Below are 15297 nucleotides of genomic sequence, written 5' to 3' on the forward strand. Positions count from 1 at the left end.
TGGGGTACTGAGGATTGAACTCAGGGGCACTTGACCACCGAGCCACATCCTCAGTCCTATTTTGTATTTTATTTAGAGACAGGGTCTCACGAGTTGCTTAGCACCTCACTTTTGCTGAGGCTGGCTTTGAACTCGAGATCCTCCTGCCTCAGCCTCCTTACCTGCTGGGATTACAGGCGTACACCAAAACACCTGGCTCTAGTGGGTTACTTTTAATTTACATACTAGATACAATTCAATTGTAAATGATAACTGTAAAGTAAATTTATATAAAAAAATAGAAACAGCGTTTTCTATTTATATTAAATACTAAAAACACCAATATGTGTTCCCAAAGCATGCCTCCTCATCAGATGAATTATCAAGTTTTTCCATAATTGAGCTGAGTTATTACAGTCAGGACTGTAATAACAGGGTGTGTACTACAAAGTCTTTTGGATTTCTTAGCTCTCTTTGAGTTTTGGTTCATCTCATTATTGTTTCCTACCATTCATCTCACAATTGGAATTGTTCCATGTCTTGAGAATCTCCAGGCAATCCTCTCTTAACTCCTACTAACAAAATTCTCCTCCTCCATTTATAAGAATTCCTTCAAAATATAATAGCATTGGGCTGTATTATAATAATAATGTTATTCCCATGTGTGCATAAGCAAGACTAGACATTGCCAAGCATTTAAAAATTATAAAAGTAAATTAGTAAAATATTATACAAAAGCTTAGAAATAAATCTGTACTGTTGAAAATTATTTATATGTTATTATCCTTTGGCTCTCATTTTGTACGTATGTTTAAAACATACTTAAATATGTTTTAAAATTATTCCCAAAGCCTTGCATTTGATTTTAGATAAAATACCTTGACTTATTGATTTTAAGAACAAAAATAATATTTAAACCATTTGTTTCCTCTGTTTTTCCTATCTCTTTTATCTATTATTGTGTAATTCCTTCTGAAATGAATCAGTTTCCTAAACATACTACGACATTCAAGGTTAGATTCTGAGGCAGAGAAGGAAGCTGAATGTGTTGTCCAAGATACAGAACCAAAAAAGTACATCTAGGGGCTGGGGTTGTAGCTCAGCAGGGGAGTGAGTGCTTGCCTAGAACATGCGAGGCGCTTGGTTTGATTCTCAGCACCACATAAATATAAATAAATAAAATAAAAGTATTGTGTCCAACTATAACTAAAAAAAAATATTAAAAAAGTACATCTAGGACCACATCTCAGATCAATTATGTACTCTTTCAGTACTGGGGTTTTTCACTCTTCTTTTAGCTATAATGAGTTTGTTTCTTCAGAATATTTAGAAATGTTTATGTAAATGTTACAAAATAAGTACATGATGAAAGGTGATAGTGGGTCTTCGTTGGAAGGTCTTGATTTTATGATACTCAAATTGTTCTGACTCTCAAGCATTCAAGTTTATTAAACTCAAATTTATTAAAAAGTAATGATGATAACAGGATTGTGGGCTGTGCATGTATTGTCATCTGTCCAACTCACATAACCAGAGACCCATATCTTGCCTAGAATCTTAGCCCTGTTCCAACTTGTTATGTGACATCAGACAAGTCACTTTCCTCCCAGAAAATTCTTACTGTTTACTAGGCATGGTGACAGGTTCTGAGGCTATGAAGAAGAATTAGATATGCTCCTCTGCCTTGTAATTCACAGTCAGGAAGGAAAATCTGACATTTAAAAGCACAATTAGAACATGTTGTAATGATGAACACAGTGGAGGTGAGTGGGAGGTAAGGTTGCAGTTTGCTGAGCTGCTGATCCCTTTAGTGAGAAATGAGAGTATTATAACACATTTGCTGCCAGTCTAACTGTGGGATTTCACTAAAGACCAATACTTAAAATGATATGTTTACACCAAAAGCATCTCCTGAAAAAAAATAGGTGGCACCAAGAACCAAGAGTCTCAAGCTGGGTTTTCATTTTATTTAAGAATCCTACTTCAAGATTTTCTGAGATGATTGCACACATAAGAAACACACAGACATGTAATGCTGATGCTGATTTCAGTGCTGTTTATGAGAGGAAACATGGGAACATTTTAAATATCTATCAGTAGGGGAAAAATTTGACAAAGTATGTAAAACCATACAATGAATACTATGTAGCCATTTAAATTAATGCTGAATATCTGTTCTATATTTTTAGCAATTAAAATGTAAAAGTCTCCTCATTTTCATTGAAATTTCAGGTCACAGAAGACCACATGATTCTATTTTAGTAAAATAGAATTTTAATATGTACATATGTTCATATGTATATATGTTTATGCATATCTTATTGCCTGTGTGCATATACTACATGTGTGAATACTTATATATGTGTGAGCACACACACACACACACACACACACACACACACACATATATATATATGTATGAGCACACATATATATATATATATATATATATATACATATATATATATATGCACACACATACATGCAGAGAGAAAGCTAAAAAGAAACATCACAAAACATCTATAATAATTAGCTCTGGAAGATTTTTTTTTTCTTTTTAGTGTGACATATTTTCTTCCCTGATTTATTCAAAAATTTAAACACATATGAAAGCAATGAAATTATGATTATATATTTTAACATTTTTTTAATTATTTATTTATTGTAATTTGTTATACATGATGGCAGAATGCAATTCCTTTCATAATGCACATATAGAGCACGATTTCTCAAGTCACTGATTGAACACAAAGTATTTTCACACCGTTCGTGTCTTCATACATGTACTTAAGGTAATAATGTCTAACTCATTCCACCATCATTCCTACCCCTTTGACACTTTCTTTCCCCTTCCTCCCCTTTGCCCTGTCTAAAGTTCCTCCATTCCTCCGATGCTCCTCCTACACCATCACCTTATGAATCAGCATACTCACATCAAAGAAAACATTTGGCTTTTGTTTTTTTAGGATTGGCCTGATTCACTTGGAATTCTCCAACTTTGTCCATTTACCTGCAAATGCCATGATTTTATTCTCTTTTAATGCTGAGTAATGTTCCACACATCAGACAGAGCACTAGTCTCTAGGGTATATAAAGAACTCAAAAACCTTAACAACAAAAAATCAAACCCAATCAATAAAGGGGCCAAGAAACTGAACAGACACTTCTCAGAAGAGGATATACAATCAATCAACAAATATATGAGAAAATGTTCAACATCTCTAGCAATTAGAGAAATGCAAATCAAACTAAGATTTCATCTCACTCCAGTCAGAATGGCAGCTATTAAGAATACAAACAACAACAAGTGTTGGTGAGGATGTGGGGGAAAAGGCACACTCATACATTGCTGGTGGGACTGAAAATTAGTGCAGCCAATTTGGAAAGCAGTATGGAGATTCCTTGGAAAATTTGTAATGGAACCCCCATTCCACCCAGTTTTCCCACTCCTCGATTTGTACCCAAAGGACTTAGAAGAGCATACTACAGGGACATAGCCATATCAATGTTTATAGCAGAACAATTCACAATAGTGAAATTGTGGAACCAACCTAGATGCCCTTCAGTATATGAATGTATAAGGAAACTTTGGTATATTTTAACATATATAAACCCTTATAAAATATATCAAATTGGATAAATAACTAGATTTTACCTATAATAGTAGTTTCTAGTCAACACACATCTCATGATTATTGTATGCAGGTATTATTTCAGATATGAAGGATAGATAATGAACAATGCAAAGAAAAAAATACCAGGATGATATTTACAGTGGAACCTTAGAGCATCTCATCATTTGTTTATAAACTATTGAAAAAATACTAAATTTTAAAACCACAGAAATTAAAACCTCTCTGTTAATATTTGGTTTGTTCTTATACAACCAAAATATTTAGTTTGATTTTCTACATTGAAATAATTCAGACCTTCCAAAATAGTAAAACTTTTATAAAGTAGAGATTTCAATAAACTTTTATTAGGCATAATGAAAAAAGTGTTTGAATGTTTCCTTCCTTCTTCCCTCTCTCCCTCTCTTTTATCCTCCTTCATTGTTTCTATATTTCTTTTCTCCTTTGTTAAATCTGCTCATCATAAAGAGGAGCAAATGTGAGGTTAAAACCTTCATGAATAAACATTCTAGAAGTTATCCTTGTAAAGCCTTTCCAGGGTTTGGGACATTATAGATATTCATGGGTAACTGAACTCAACTTCCCAACTGAAAGTGTATAACGTTAAATAAATTACATTAAATAAATCCAGTCCAATTTCTGCATCCAAATCATAATTCATATTTGACTTCAGTCTACTTTTCGTACTGGATGTTTGTTTATATTTGTAATTATTCAATTAATGTTCAAGACTATATCTGAACATGATATAGTCTTTCCAAATGATTGATTGAGATCTGTTCAGTCTGTGCCTCTTAAGTTATCAAGAAACTGCTTGGGAGAGAGATATATCTACATCTACATATATATAAATATATTTGAAAATATATATATATGCACATACACATATATATAATTTTTTTAGAAAATGGCAGATTTTATTACATTTTGGAAAATAAGATATATTTCTTTAAGAAAACTCTAGAAAACTTACTAGAGAATTTTTTTTACACATACAACAATATTAAAATATTCTTCCCTGAAATCAATTATTGCTTAAATACATTTACATATTACATGTACTAATATGATAGTAAGACTCCTTTTTCTTTCTTGCACTTGCTAATCAAGTTATTCAAGCAGTGCCTTTGTGGTTTCCACTTAATTTATAGGAAAGAATTTGGTTGATTTGAAACACAAGCATAGTTAGACAGAATATAAAAATTTTACAAAAAATGTAGGTAATGCAACATGTTTTCCTTTTATATTATATTTTTGGAATTTACTCTGTTTAAAGTTACTACCTATAAAAATAGCAAATGGTACACACCAGCTGTTTGATATAACTAGGCTTTGGTATATAGCTTTGAGTGGAATTCATTTATGAAGACCTGCCACAAAACCATAGCTAAAATTCTTTTAATGGTATATATGTCAAACTTTTTCTTTTTTTAAGATACGAGGAGGAAAGCTAATGATTACTTACACCCGTAAAAGTGATGCTGGCAAATACGTTTGTGTTGGGACCAATATGGTCGGGGAACGTGAGAGTGAAGTAGCAGAGCTCACTGTTTTAGGTAAGTGCCATTGTATCTATTCTTCTTACTACTGTACAGCCTTCTTCTTATTATCATCATTATTTTTGTCATTATTATATTTTTGTACAAGGGAGAATGAAATAATATTTAATCAAAATACAAATGATCTTTATATAAGAGAGAAATATTCTTATATCATTGTTTTGGGGGTAGAAAGAGAAGTGAAGTGACCTGATATAAAATAGCCAAAGATGTGGGAAAAGAAGTAGAAGGAAATATTAAAGATGGGGAGAAGTCTCTAGAAGTTGAAAACTATGCGAAGTAATTTTCTAAACAATATTTTGAATTATAAATCTTTTCTCACTGAACATCTAAAGTGTTTTATCTTGAGATGGCTCTTTCTAATTTTAGAGAGACCATCCTTTGTGAAGAGACCTAGTAACTTGGCAGTGACTGTGGATGACAGTGCAGAATTTAAGTGTGAGGCCCGAGGAGACCCTGTGCCTACAGTCCGGTGGAGGAAAGATGATGGAGAGTTGCCCAAATCCAGGTACAGATCAGAATTTAATGATGTGATTCATCGACTTAGAATTTCTGTTTCTCATCAGACTCTAGGTGCCGTTAGATGGTCAACTCTATAGATGGTCTTTGACTGCTAAGGTTTGATTTAAAATGTTCTACTTTAAGACAGTATGAAAGCTATATTCACTCTGTAGATACCATACTTCAAATCTGGATCTTTCCCAGGCTTGTGATATGTGGTTTGATACTTTATGCTAGCTGCAGTGGTGAGCCATAGCTTTCAGTTGGCTTTGTGACCAGGAAGGGAAAGAACCAATACTTTTGTGTACTGTGTTGCCAAGTGGGGGTCTTCGGTGGGCTAGGTGAATAAAATGCAGTTTTGTATTCTTGGTATTTCAATTTATGATAGGTTTACAAAGACACATCCCCGTCAAAGATTGAGGAGCATCTGTAGACTCCTTGATCAGGGGCCAGTATAGAATACTAGAGATACTTTGAACCAGGAGGTTTCCATATTTTCTCTGGGGTTGGATTATATTTTTGTGACCCAGGTTTGCTCAAGGAATCCTGGTAAAACATGGTATTCTATAAACAGTTTCTTTCCTGCTCAGCCAAATCACATTTAATACCAACTTCTTGTATATGGCCAGGTAGGAAAAGGAAGAAACATACAGCATTAATGACAGAATTATGAACCAATTAAAAATCAGACTTTCCTTTCCTCAGCTATGTGTCACCAAGGAATGGTAGAAGAGGTCTGAGTTTCTTAGTATCTGATAAGGCCTTAAATTGGCTAGGAGCAGCGATTCAGGAAATACCAAGCTTTGGGGAATGAGACAGTGGAATAAAGCATTTGGGTTTGCCAGCTGGCTGTCAGCATGCATGCATTGAATACCTGCTAGGTGTTGGGGTTACAACATTGGCATAGAGAGGGCATCTGCTCTCCAGGAGCTTGCAAAAAGACACATATATGGGTAGATACGGAATAACATCATTATTCCCTTTTGTGACATAAAGGCAGACCTATGCAACTGTAGGGAGAAAGAATAAGGAGAATTCCCATGGAATAGGACAGATAAGCACAGTCTTCAAAAATATGTACCAATATGATAAGCAAGAAAAAAAAAGAGTCCTGTGTTCCAGACAGAAGATCCTTACAACATAGACACGAATGTGAGAAAGAACACCACATATTTTGAATGGTAGAAAGTTGAGCATCACTAGCACATAATATATGTGGTGAGAAGTAATGGATATCATATTGGAAATACTGGGGACATATTATCAGGGGCTTTGTGTAATAATAAATCTCACATCGTATTGTATGACATTGATGAGTCAAGAAATATTATTATGAGCAGAATTACTTTTTAGAATAACATAATTTTGTTAGCATGATGTATGTTTCATTACTATGAGGAGAGGCCTTTTATAGGGACACCATTATTTGGTTGTACAAATCAGAGTTGTATAGTGTTTAGCCTGGAGAGATGGAGATAATGTACAGAGTGGAGAGAAATTTCTGAGACTACAGTGGCAAACTGGATGACTAGTTAGATATAGAGAGTTGATGAAGGAAGATAGGCAGATTGGGGTAGAAGGAGGAGGAGGATTATGTTAAGAGAAGAAAGGAATTATTGAACATATTAAATATTAGGGTCCCTTGAAATGTGATGTCTAATTGTTAGTAAGTTGGGAATACGAATGGGGGATTTACTTGGAGTGTGGGAAGTATCTGGTCTATCAATATATAAACTGTATCAGACAATATAACTCAGGAAAATTTTATATAGAGAAAATTTTATATCAAGAAACCCTCTTTTTAAGGGCAGGGAAGTCTAGACAAATCAAGGGAACTCTAGAAGACTATCTGGGTTCAAATTTTAGCTCTACCCTGAAATTCCCTGAGGACCAAGGCCAAGTAATCTTACTTTCCTGTTTCTCAGTTTCCTCACCTACAAAATGAAGATAAGGTTAATACTTATCTTATAAAATTATTGTAAGAATTTAAGAAGGTGAAATCTATAGATCACTTAAAGTCCAGCACATGATAAAAATTTAATTAATTTTCAGTGTCATTTAATTTTAGTGTGAGTACCACAGCTTGAGGAAATAGATGTATAAATGTTAACTTTACTCAAATTTTCTTTTAAGAAAATATTTTAATGTTACCTCATATACATGTGAAAACAAGCTCATTTCTTCTGCTGCTAACTTAGAGGAACATCACAGCCTCTACTTTGTTTTGAATTTCTGAAGGGATTGTTGCATGTGATTTGATGCCTGGATACATCATAGTGTAAAAATGGGATCTTTCAAGAACAAAATCCTTAACCATGCTGTTTTTGCTGCGATATTAGATATGAAATCCGAGATGATCATACCTTGAAAATTCGGAAGGTGATGGCTGGTGACATGGGATCATATACTTGTGTTGCAGAAAATATGGTTGGAAAAGCTGAAGCATCAGCCACTCTGACTGTTCAAGGTAGGCACCAGGGAGCTCGTCATTGTGGTTGTTTTATCATGTGAAATATGATGTTGATTTTGAAGAGAATTTTATGTCAAACATATTTAAGAAAGCATTGCTTTACCTATGGGCACTATTATATATTATGTAAGTGTTTATTAAAGAAGAATGAATTACATTTTCGAAATTATGAAGAGTTCTATCTTGGGTCAGAGAAGATGGTGTTTTATTCTCTGGGTCCTTAAACATAGTATATTTCTAATCTTTAATTACATGACAGCTATTGCTGTGAAAACATTGTCTTTGGAGGAAAACACATCTTCATTACTTCAGATGATGTGCTTTCAAGGGTCTGTGCAATCTATAGCATAAACATGGATGGATCTATTGCCCTTTAGAATGTAAGATCCATCTGTACAATAGGGACTTTGCCATCTTTATTCTGAGCACATAGTTCCTGTGATCTAACAGACATTCAATATTTGTTGGATGAATGATTTGCATTTGTACTTTGCTAATTTTTATAAAGATTTATTATTTTTGCTGTTTTTTGTACATGCGTATTTATTGTGCATTATAATTATACATAACAGTGGAATTCATTGTTACATATTCCTATATTCCTCTGTGCACACAACATAACAATATAATTTGGTCAATTTCACTCCTTATTATTTGGTGGATAGGGATTTAAAGGCTTCAAGTTTTTTGTTGTTGTTGTTGTTGTTTGTTTGTTTGTTTTTTAATGGTATTTTGGTTACTTGGTTTATTTTGATGTTTTGGTACCAGAGATTGAACCCAGGAGCGCTTCACCACTGAGCTACATCCCCAGATTTTTTTAAAAAAATTTTGAGACAGGTTTTCCCGAAGTTGCGTAAGGCCTTTCTAAATTGCTGAGGGTGGCTTTGAATTTGCAACCCTCTTACTTCAGCCTCCGGAGCCACTGAGATGTTTTATAGACATGTGCCACTGCGCCCAGCAGACTTCAAGTTTTTGAAAGTCAGAGACGTTACTGTCACCTCTGTGGTATCCACAACACAGGCATTTCCTCATCATTACTTTCTTCCTTTCTCTCTGACATCAAAATTATTATTTCCCACAATTTTTCCCCCTTTCTGGTGATGACTTGTTTATTGTGCAATTTGAGAGGCAATGACCTTTAAAACATTTTATTGGTGGAAAAAATTCCCTATTTTGACAAGTGACTGTAGTAAACAAGGGTTTTGGCCATAAACCACTTAGCTTGTTTCTGGGTCTAACATTAGCAATGCCTGGTGCTGTCATCTTTCTCAACACTGTCTCTTCCGAGGCTATTAAGAAGAAAAAGGTGGCTTTTGAGGGAGTGCTTCTACTGCAGGCTTTCTACAAAAGAGCCTTGTGGGCTTTTTACACTAGAAGAAAGAATAAAGAATATTTCCTTCCTGTCTCTAAAGCCATTATGTCCCACTTTGGGGTTTTTAGCTCAACCTCATAAAAACAAAAGAAAAAAAAAAGATCAAGAACAAACATTGAATTTCTAAGGCCTAGACTATTTCTCTTTAATCTAAGTTAGACTTGAACTCTACGTGAGGCTAAAACTGTAAGAAAAGAAAACCCCTTTCCATTTAGAGAAAGCATAAATTTAAGAGATGTCAAATCCAAGTTCAAAAGCCCTTCAGACGGAGTAAAAGTAGCCAGGATGAATATAGGACATGAAAAGGTGTGTCTGTCTCTAGGCAATTGTGACAGGGAGCTTGATTGTCTATCAGATCAGTCAATGAAATATGTTTCACTTTATGTTTTAAAGTTTTCATACCTTGGTATCCTGATGTTTTATAAATAATAGCCATTCTGCTATGCATGCAGCAGACATTGAAATCAAAATAGAGTTTCCTCCTGCAATTTTAAACTCAGCTCCAAAGCTAATTCAGCCTTAAGATATCCATATGGAATGCTTGCTCCCTAAGCCTGGATTTCAGTGGAAATTGGGTACAAATGATCAAATCCAGAAACTACTTGATGAATGCAGATGCTCTCATTTCAACTGAATTTAGCTATAAACTTATGAAGGATCTGTATATAGTTTAGAATATATTATTTGATTCAATATTAAAATAGAATATGCACATTAGCATCACTGCTAAAATGTCTTTAACATGTTAGAATAATGTACACAGGATGTTAAAGAAAGTAACATGATTCCCAACTGCAAAAGATAACTAAGAAAAAACATTCAAAGGAAACCTGAGAAGTTAGGTCTTTTTTCTTCCTTTGAGAAGAATGTAGAAAATATTAGTGACTACAAAGGAAACTACATCACAAGTGAATCCCTCTGGTAGCAGGAAACAATTACAATAAGAAATTCAGTAGAGTATTTGGTTTTTATTTCTTTGTTTTATATGTGGTTCATGTTTAAAGACACACTATTGGAGTAAGTATATGTTTAAAAATAACTTTCTACCCCCTCACCCCTTATCCAGTGAGTACTTAATTCAGAGAATTGGGTTAAGGCAATAAAACTTTATGCTGAAGATAGAACTTATGGGGAAAATTATCTTAAATAAGGGTGGTTATTTGATTTTCACCCCTCCCCATTACACAAGTAATTAATTTCAACATCTTTAAAAGATCCTTGATTTGAGAATCATTTCTCTTTCTTATTGGTTCTTTTTAGTTATACATGACAGTAGAATCCATTTTGACATAATTGCACAAGCATGGACTATATCTTGTTCTAATTTCTCTTCTGTAGATGCTTGTCTGTAAAGATGCACTTAAGTATTCCTTTCTTAGGACTAGAGTTTTCCTTGGCCTTTAAACGTGGGTACTCTTCACAGTGCTTGGTATTGTACTACACATCTAGTAGGCACTTTGTCTGAAAAATACTGCTTGAGTGGTGGAAACAGCACAGGGAATCTGGAAACTCTAGCAGTTGCTGAAAGGTCTGATCCTGGGTGCCTGCAATAAGTACCTGTGGCTCAAAATTGAGGAGCTCACCATTTGTGATCAATGCTGCCTGGAAATCTGTGTTCAAAAGAGCAAAGAAGGGGACCCAATTTATTATCTATATGTATCTCAGCATATCATGTTTTATATTTTAAATATATGAAATAAAATTTATTAAGAAAATAAAAGGAACAAGGTTCATGACACCTGTAATCCCAATGACTTTGGAGGCTGAGGCAGGCGGATTTAAGTTTCAGGACAGCCTGGGCAAATTAGGGAGACCCTGTCTCAAAATAAAAAAAAATAAAAAGGAATAGGGATGTACCTCAGTGGAAGAGTACCCCTAGGTTCAATCCCTAATACCAAAGGGGCGGAGGGGGGGTGAGAAAGAGAGCACAATAAAATCTAGGACCAGACAGAATTTCCTAAATTATCTGAAGTTTCTTGTTAAGTATGCAGATTATCAGACATGGCCTCTGGAGAATCTCATTCCAAAGATCTGGGTTAGGACACAGATCTTTGTTTCGATTTTTGTTTTTAAGCAAGCAAGTTCACAAATCCCATGCATGAGGAGTTATAAGATAAACTGACAGAAAGAATGAAGGACTTTAAAACATTTCTTTGTAGTATGGGACTTTCCAGATGTAGTGGAATTGCTATAAAGAATGGTTGCTAAGAGCATTGACATTAGCATCAGACTGGATTTAGTTGGATCCTTCTTGTACTGTTACTACTATATGACTCAGAAGTATGTGACTGAGGCCTTGGTTTCCCCCTATGTAAAATGGGTATAGTAATACAATATCACAGCATTTTTATAGGAGTTAAATTATTTATATATTAATATTTAACATATTGTCTATTATGAGTAAATGATTTATAAATAAGGAGCACAGTACTCATATGAGTGTTTTTATTTTTGATAGTTCTATTGCTTGATTTTAATAATTATTGAGTAACAAAAATACTAATTCTGAGTTAATTCTAGATAGTTCTAGTAGCTCTTTCTAATAGTTCTTCTGCTATTGCAAATGAGAAATCTGAAATACTAACATACCTGACAATTTATTATGCAAACAATTATTAAAAACTCTTCTCAAATATAAATCATTGCATTTCCATGTTAAAAGTCAATATTGACTTTTGTAGTAAATATGCTGGATTTTGCTAGTTTTGTTAAAATAGTGTAGACTCATTAAAGTTTTACAAAATAACTCAATGATGAAAATTATGGCTATCTGGGAATAGAGATCATTTAAAAATTACATTTTATGTGCAGTGGTATATTATTGTTGTGGGGAAACATTCAGCAGAAATCATTTGACCTCAGTTGTATTTCATTATCTCTTGTTTTCCAATTTCTAAGGTTTTCAAACCCTCAATCTATCTTCCTATAAAACAGGTGCATTTTCTTATGATTCAGAGACTAGTAAGAAGATTATCCATGAGAAACTATCTTAAAAAATGGATTACTCATCTTCATAGCCATTTGGAAACTTCAATTAACCACTCCAACACATGGGAGCAATATGAGATCATACTCTCTTAGTAGCACATCAGTGTCTGGGTTACTTCTTCGCACAGAGCAAAGTACTAAACTCAAATCAAATACCTGAAACAAATCAAAATATTGACTATTTAATATGAAAGATTTTTATTTTACTTTGAAAATTGGCAAATTGTAATAAAATTTGGTGATACTAGGTAGTTTCAGAGTAAAGATATATTTCCCCTGGCCTCTGAAAATATTTAGCCAATGAAAATATCCCAGTGCCTTTAACCTGCATATCAATTTTGGTATGTCTCTGAATCTCATTATCAGAATGAAACTCAAAGGTCTAGAGTAATTTGACCTATTGAAGAAGAATAACCTTCATTACACAACAAATAAGCACAGTGGAATAGTTGGGCACAGTGTTGCATGCCTGTAATCCCAGCTACTGGGGAGCTGAGGCAATAAGGATCCAAAGTTTGAGACCAACATGGGCAACTACTTAGCAAGAGACTGTTTCCAAATTTCAAAAATAAAAGGGCTGGGTATGTAGGTCAGTGGAATAGCACCCTTGGGTTCAGTACCAAACAAACAAAAAGAGAAAAGAAAAAGAAAATGCCATTTTGGACTAATTACACCAGAAATGTTTATGCTTACTCATTTGTTAGACTTATCAAATATTGACTGCCTATAAATGTAAGCCATCACTTAACCATCAGTTATTTTATTTATATTTAATGTTTGTCTGCAACTGTTTTCCTCTCAGATGTATAACATCTTGCACACCCTCAAGCATTCTTTTTATGAACCTAAAATTTACAAACAAAATGAGGTAACTTTTTATAGACATATCCCACCACAATTTTTAATTTGTTATATTGTTATATTTGAATTCTGGTGTCACAAATGGACAAGTGTTAGGAATGCTGGCTTGGTAGGAATGACTTATTTTTTGAACTAGTGTTTCGTATTGCCTAATAGCCCCCATGTTTTAAGGAAAAAGATATTTATTGTGGTATTTATGACAATTTTATAGGTTGTGACATACCTATAAAACATAAAAATCTAACCAGAACAAAATAGATGCATAGAGGCACCCTGCCAAGGTTTTAAACATTGTGTCATTGAACCTGCTAAAATTTATGCTTCCCATTGGTGTTTGAGTCCGGTTGCAGGTTTGTTTTATATTATTTTACTGTCTTAATCTAAACCCATTAGTTCTTTATTAGATGCTTGTCATGTGGGCCTCAAGTTTCTTCTTGGAATCAGGATAGTCAAATTAGTTTGCTATTTCAGGATCCATTCATGGTTAATTTAAAAAGTGAGTGCTTTTTTTCTTTTCTTAAAGGTAGATTTGAGGAAAAGGATAGAGAATACAATCTCAAAATACTTCAAAAAATAAAGGAAGAAACATTATTCTGTTTATTATTACTAATAACAAACCCCATAAAATTTACAAATTATTTACTCATAATAGCAATCCTATGGATGGCTTTTTAAATCACTTCTTTTCTGGGAAGTGCTATCCCCAAAGAAATATAGCAGAGAAAGCCACACAGAGTTTCAACTTTGAGTTTCTCCCATTTCCAATTTTATCCTCAGCCTCAAACATTCCTTATGAGTCTTTGCTTCAGCAACTCATTTCTTAAAAAGGGCAAACTAGATGGCGTTATTAATCTTTCCACTCTCTTTGCAGCTTCACAGATAAAGCGGCTCTTATTACTGTCACAATTTTATTCCCAAAGTGAATTTGTGACTCTATCACCAGAATGATCATGTTCTCATCGCCATGTCCCATCCGTCACAGGAAACTGAACTGAACCCGACTTCCACCCACCAGCCATTTCCTAGGCAATCACCTTTTATCTCCCTGAGTTGGACCATTAGGAAAATCTAATCCCATTTTTGTTCATCTCTCTTACAAAAGGAACTAAAAGACATTTAGTCCTCCTGTTTCCCTGGAGGCCTGAATCCTGGGCCACTAGACACAGGAAGCCATACATTTAGATCTCCGTTCACACCCCACTACACTCCTCACTAGACTTCTCACAGGAACCAGTTATTCTTTGAAGGTCAAGGAATGGTTATTTTTCTGTCCTTTCTGCAAGCTGTGTTTAAAAAAAAAAAAGAAAGAAAGAAAGAAAGAAAAGTCAAGTGCCAAACATTGCCAAGCCGGTTCATGCTCTGTGATCAGATGGATGGGATTTCTGTGAAATCTCAGCCCTTCTCTAAATAGTGCTTGCCAATTTTTATTCCCTTGATGTGAAATTACTCCATTCTCTCAATTTCATCACCTGTTTTTAAACTATTAAATATGGTTTGAATTATATTGTTAACTCTTTAAATTTATTGTTGACCTACGGTAAGAATGTTAAAATGAGTCATCAAAAGGACGTGCATTCTGTTCTACTCTGTAGAATTGCTATTTTGTCTTATGCTTCCCATAAGTATTTATGCCAAGCATATAATGAATGAGCAAAGCACTTGCTCATTAGGATTGATTAGCCAGTGACAGCTGCTGGAAGGCTGAGCCTTAAAGTATGAGATTGACATGAAATGAGGGAGACACAAAGGCAGAAAAAAGACCTGGGCTGTCTTTTGGCTGACTTAATTGCTACTAATGGGATGTTTCCTCGAGCTTCTTTCCTTGCTAGTAGTGAACTACATGCTTCAAACAGGGAGCTTTGCTGAAATATTTTGGGTGCCACAGTTTATGATTGACCCCTGTTAAGTATCCCAATGAACTAGGAATTGAAGAGT

At 34.3% G+C, this 15297-nt stretch overlaps 1 protein-coding gene across 1 annotated transcript in view; it reads left to right on the top strand.

Moving 5' to 3' along the window:
• The window catches only part of Robo1 (roundabout guidance receptor 1), a 1050317-nt gene that overhangs the window by 930281 nt on the left and 104739 nt on the right, over window positions 1–15297 (top strand). Inside the window, exons 6-8 of the mRNA XM_048803857.1 lie at window positions 5047–5167; window positions 5540–5678; window positions 8011–8138. Of these exons, the coding sequence (XP_048659814.1) occupies window positions 5047–5167; window positions 5540–5678; window positions 8011–8138 (388 nt within the window). The remainder of the gene's footprint in view (window positions 1–5046; window positions 5168–5539; window positions 5679–8010; window positions 8139–15297) is intronic.

This window comes from Marmota marmota, unplaced genomic scaffold, assembly GCF_001458135.2.
Source record: "Marmota marmota marmota unplaced genomic scaffold, marMar, whole genome shotgun sequence".
NCBI lineage: Eukaryota > Metazoa > Chordata > Mammalia > Rodentia > Sciuridae > Marmota > Marmota marmota.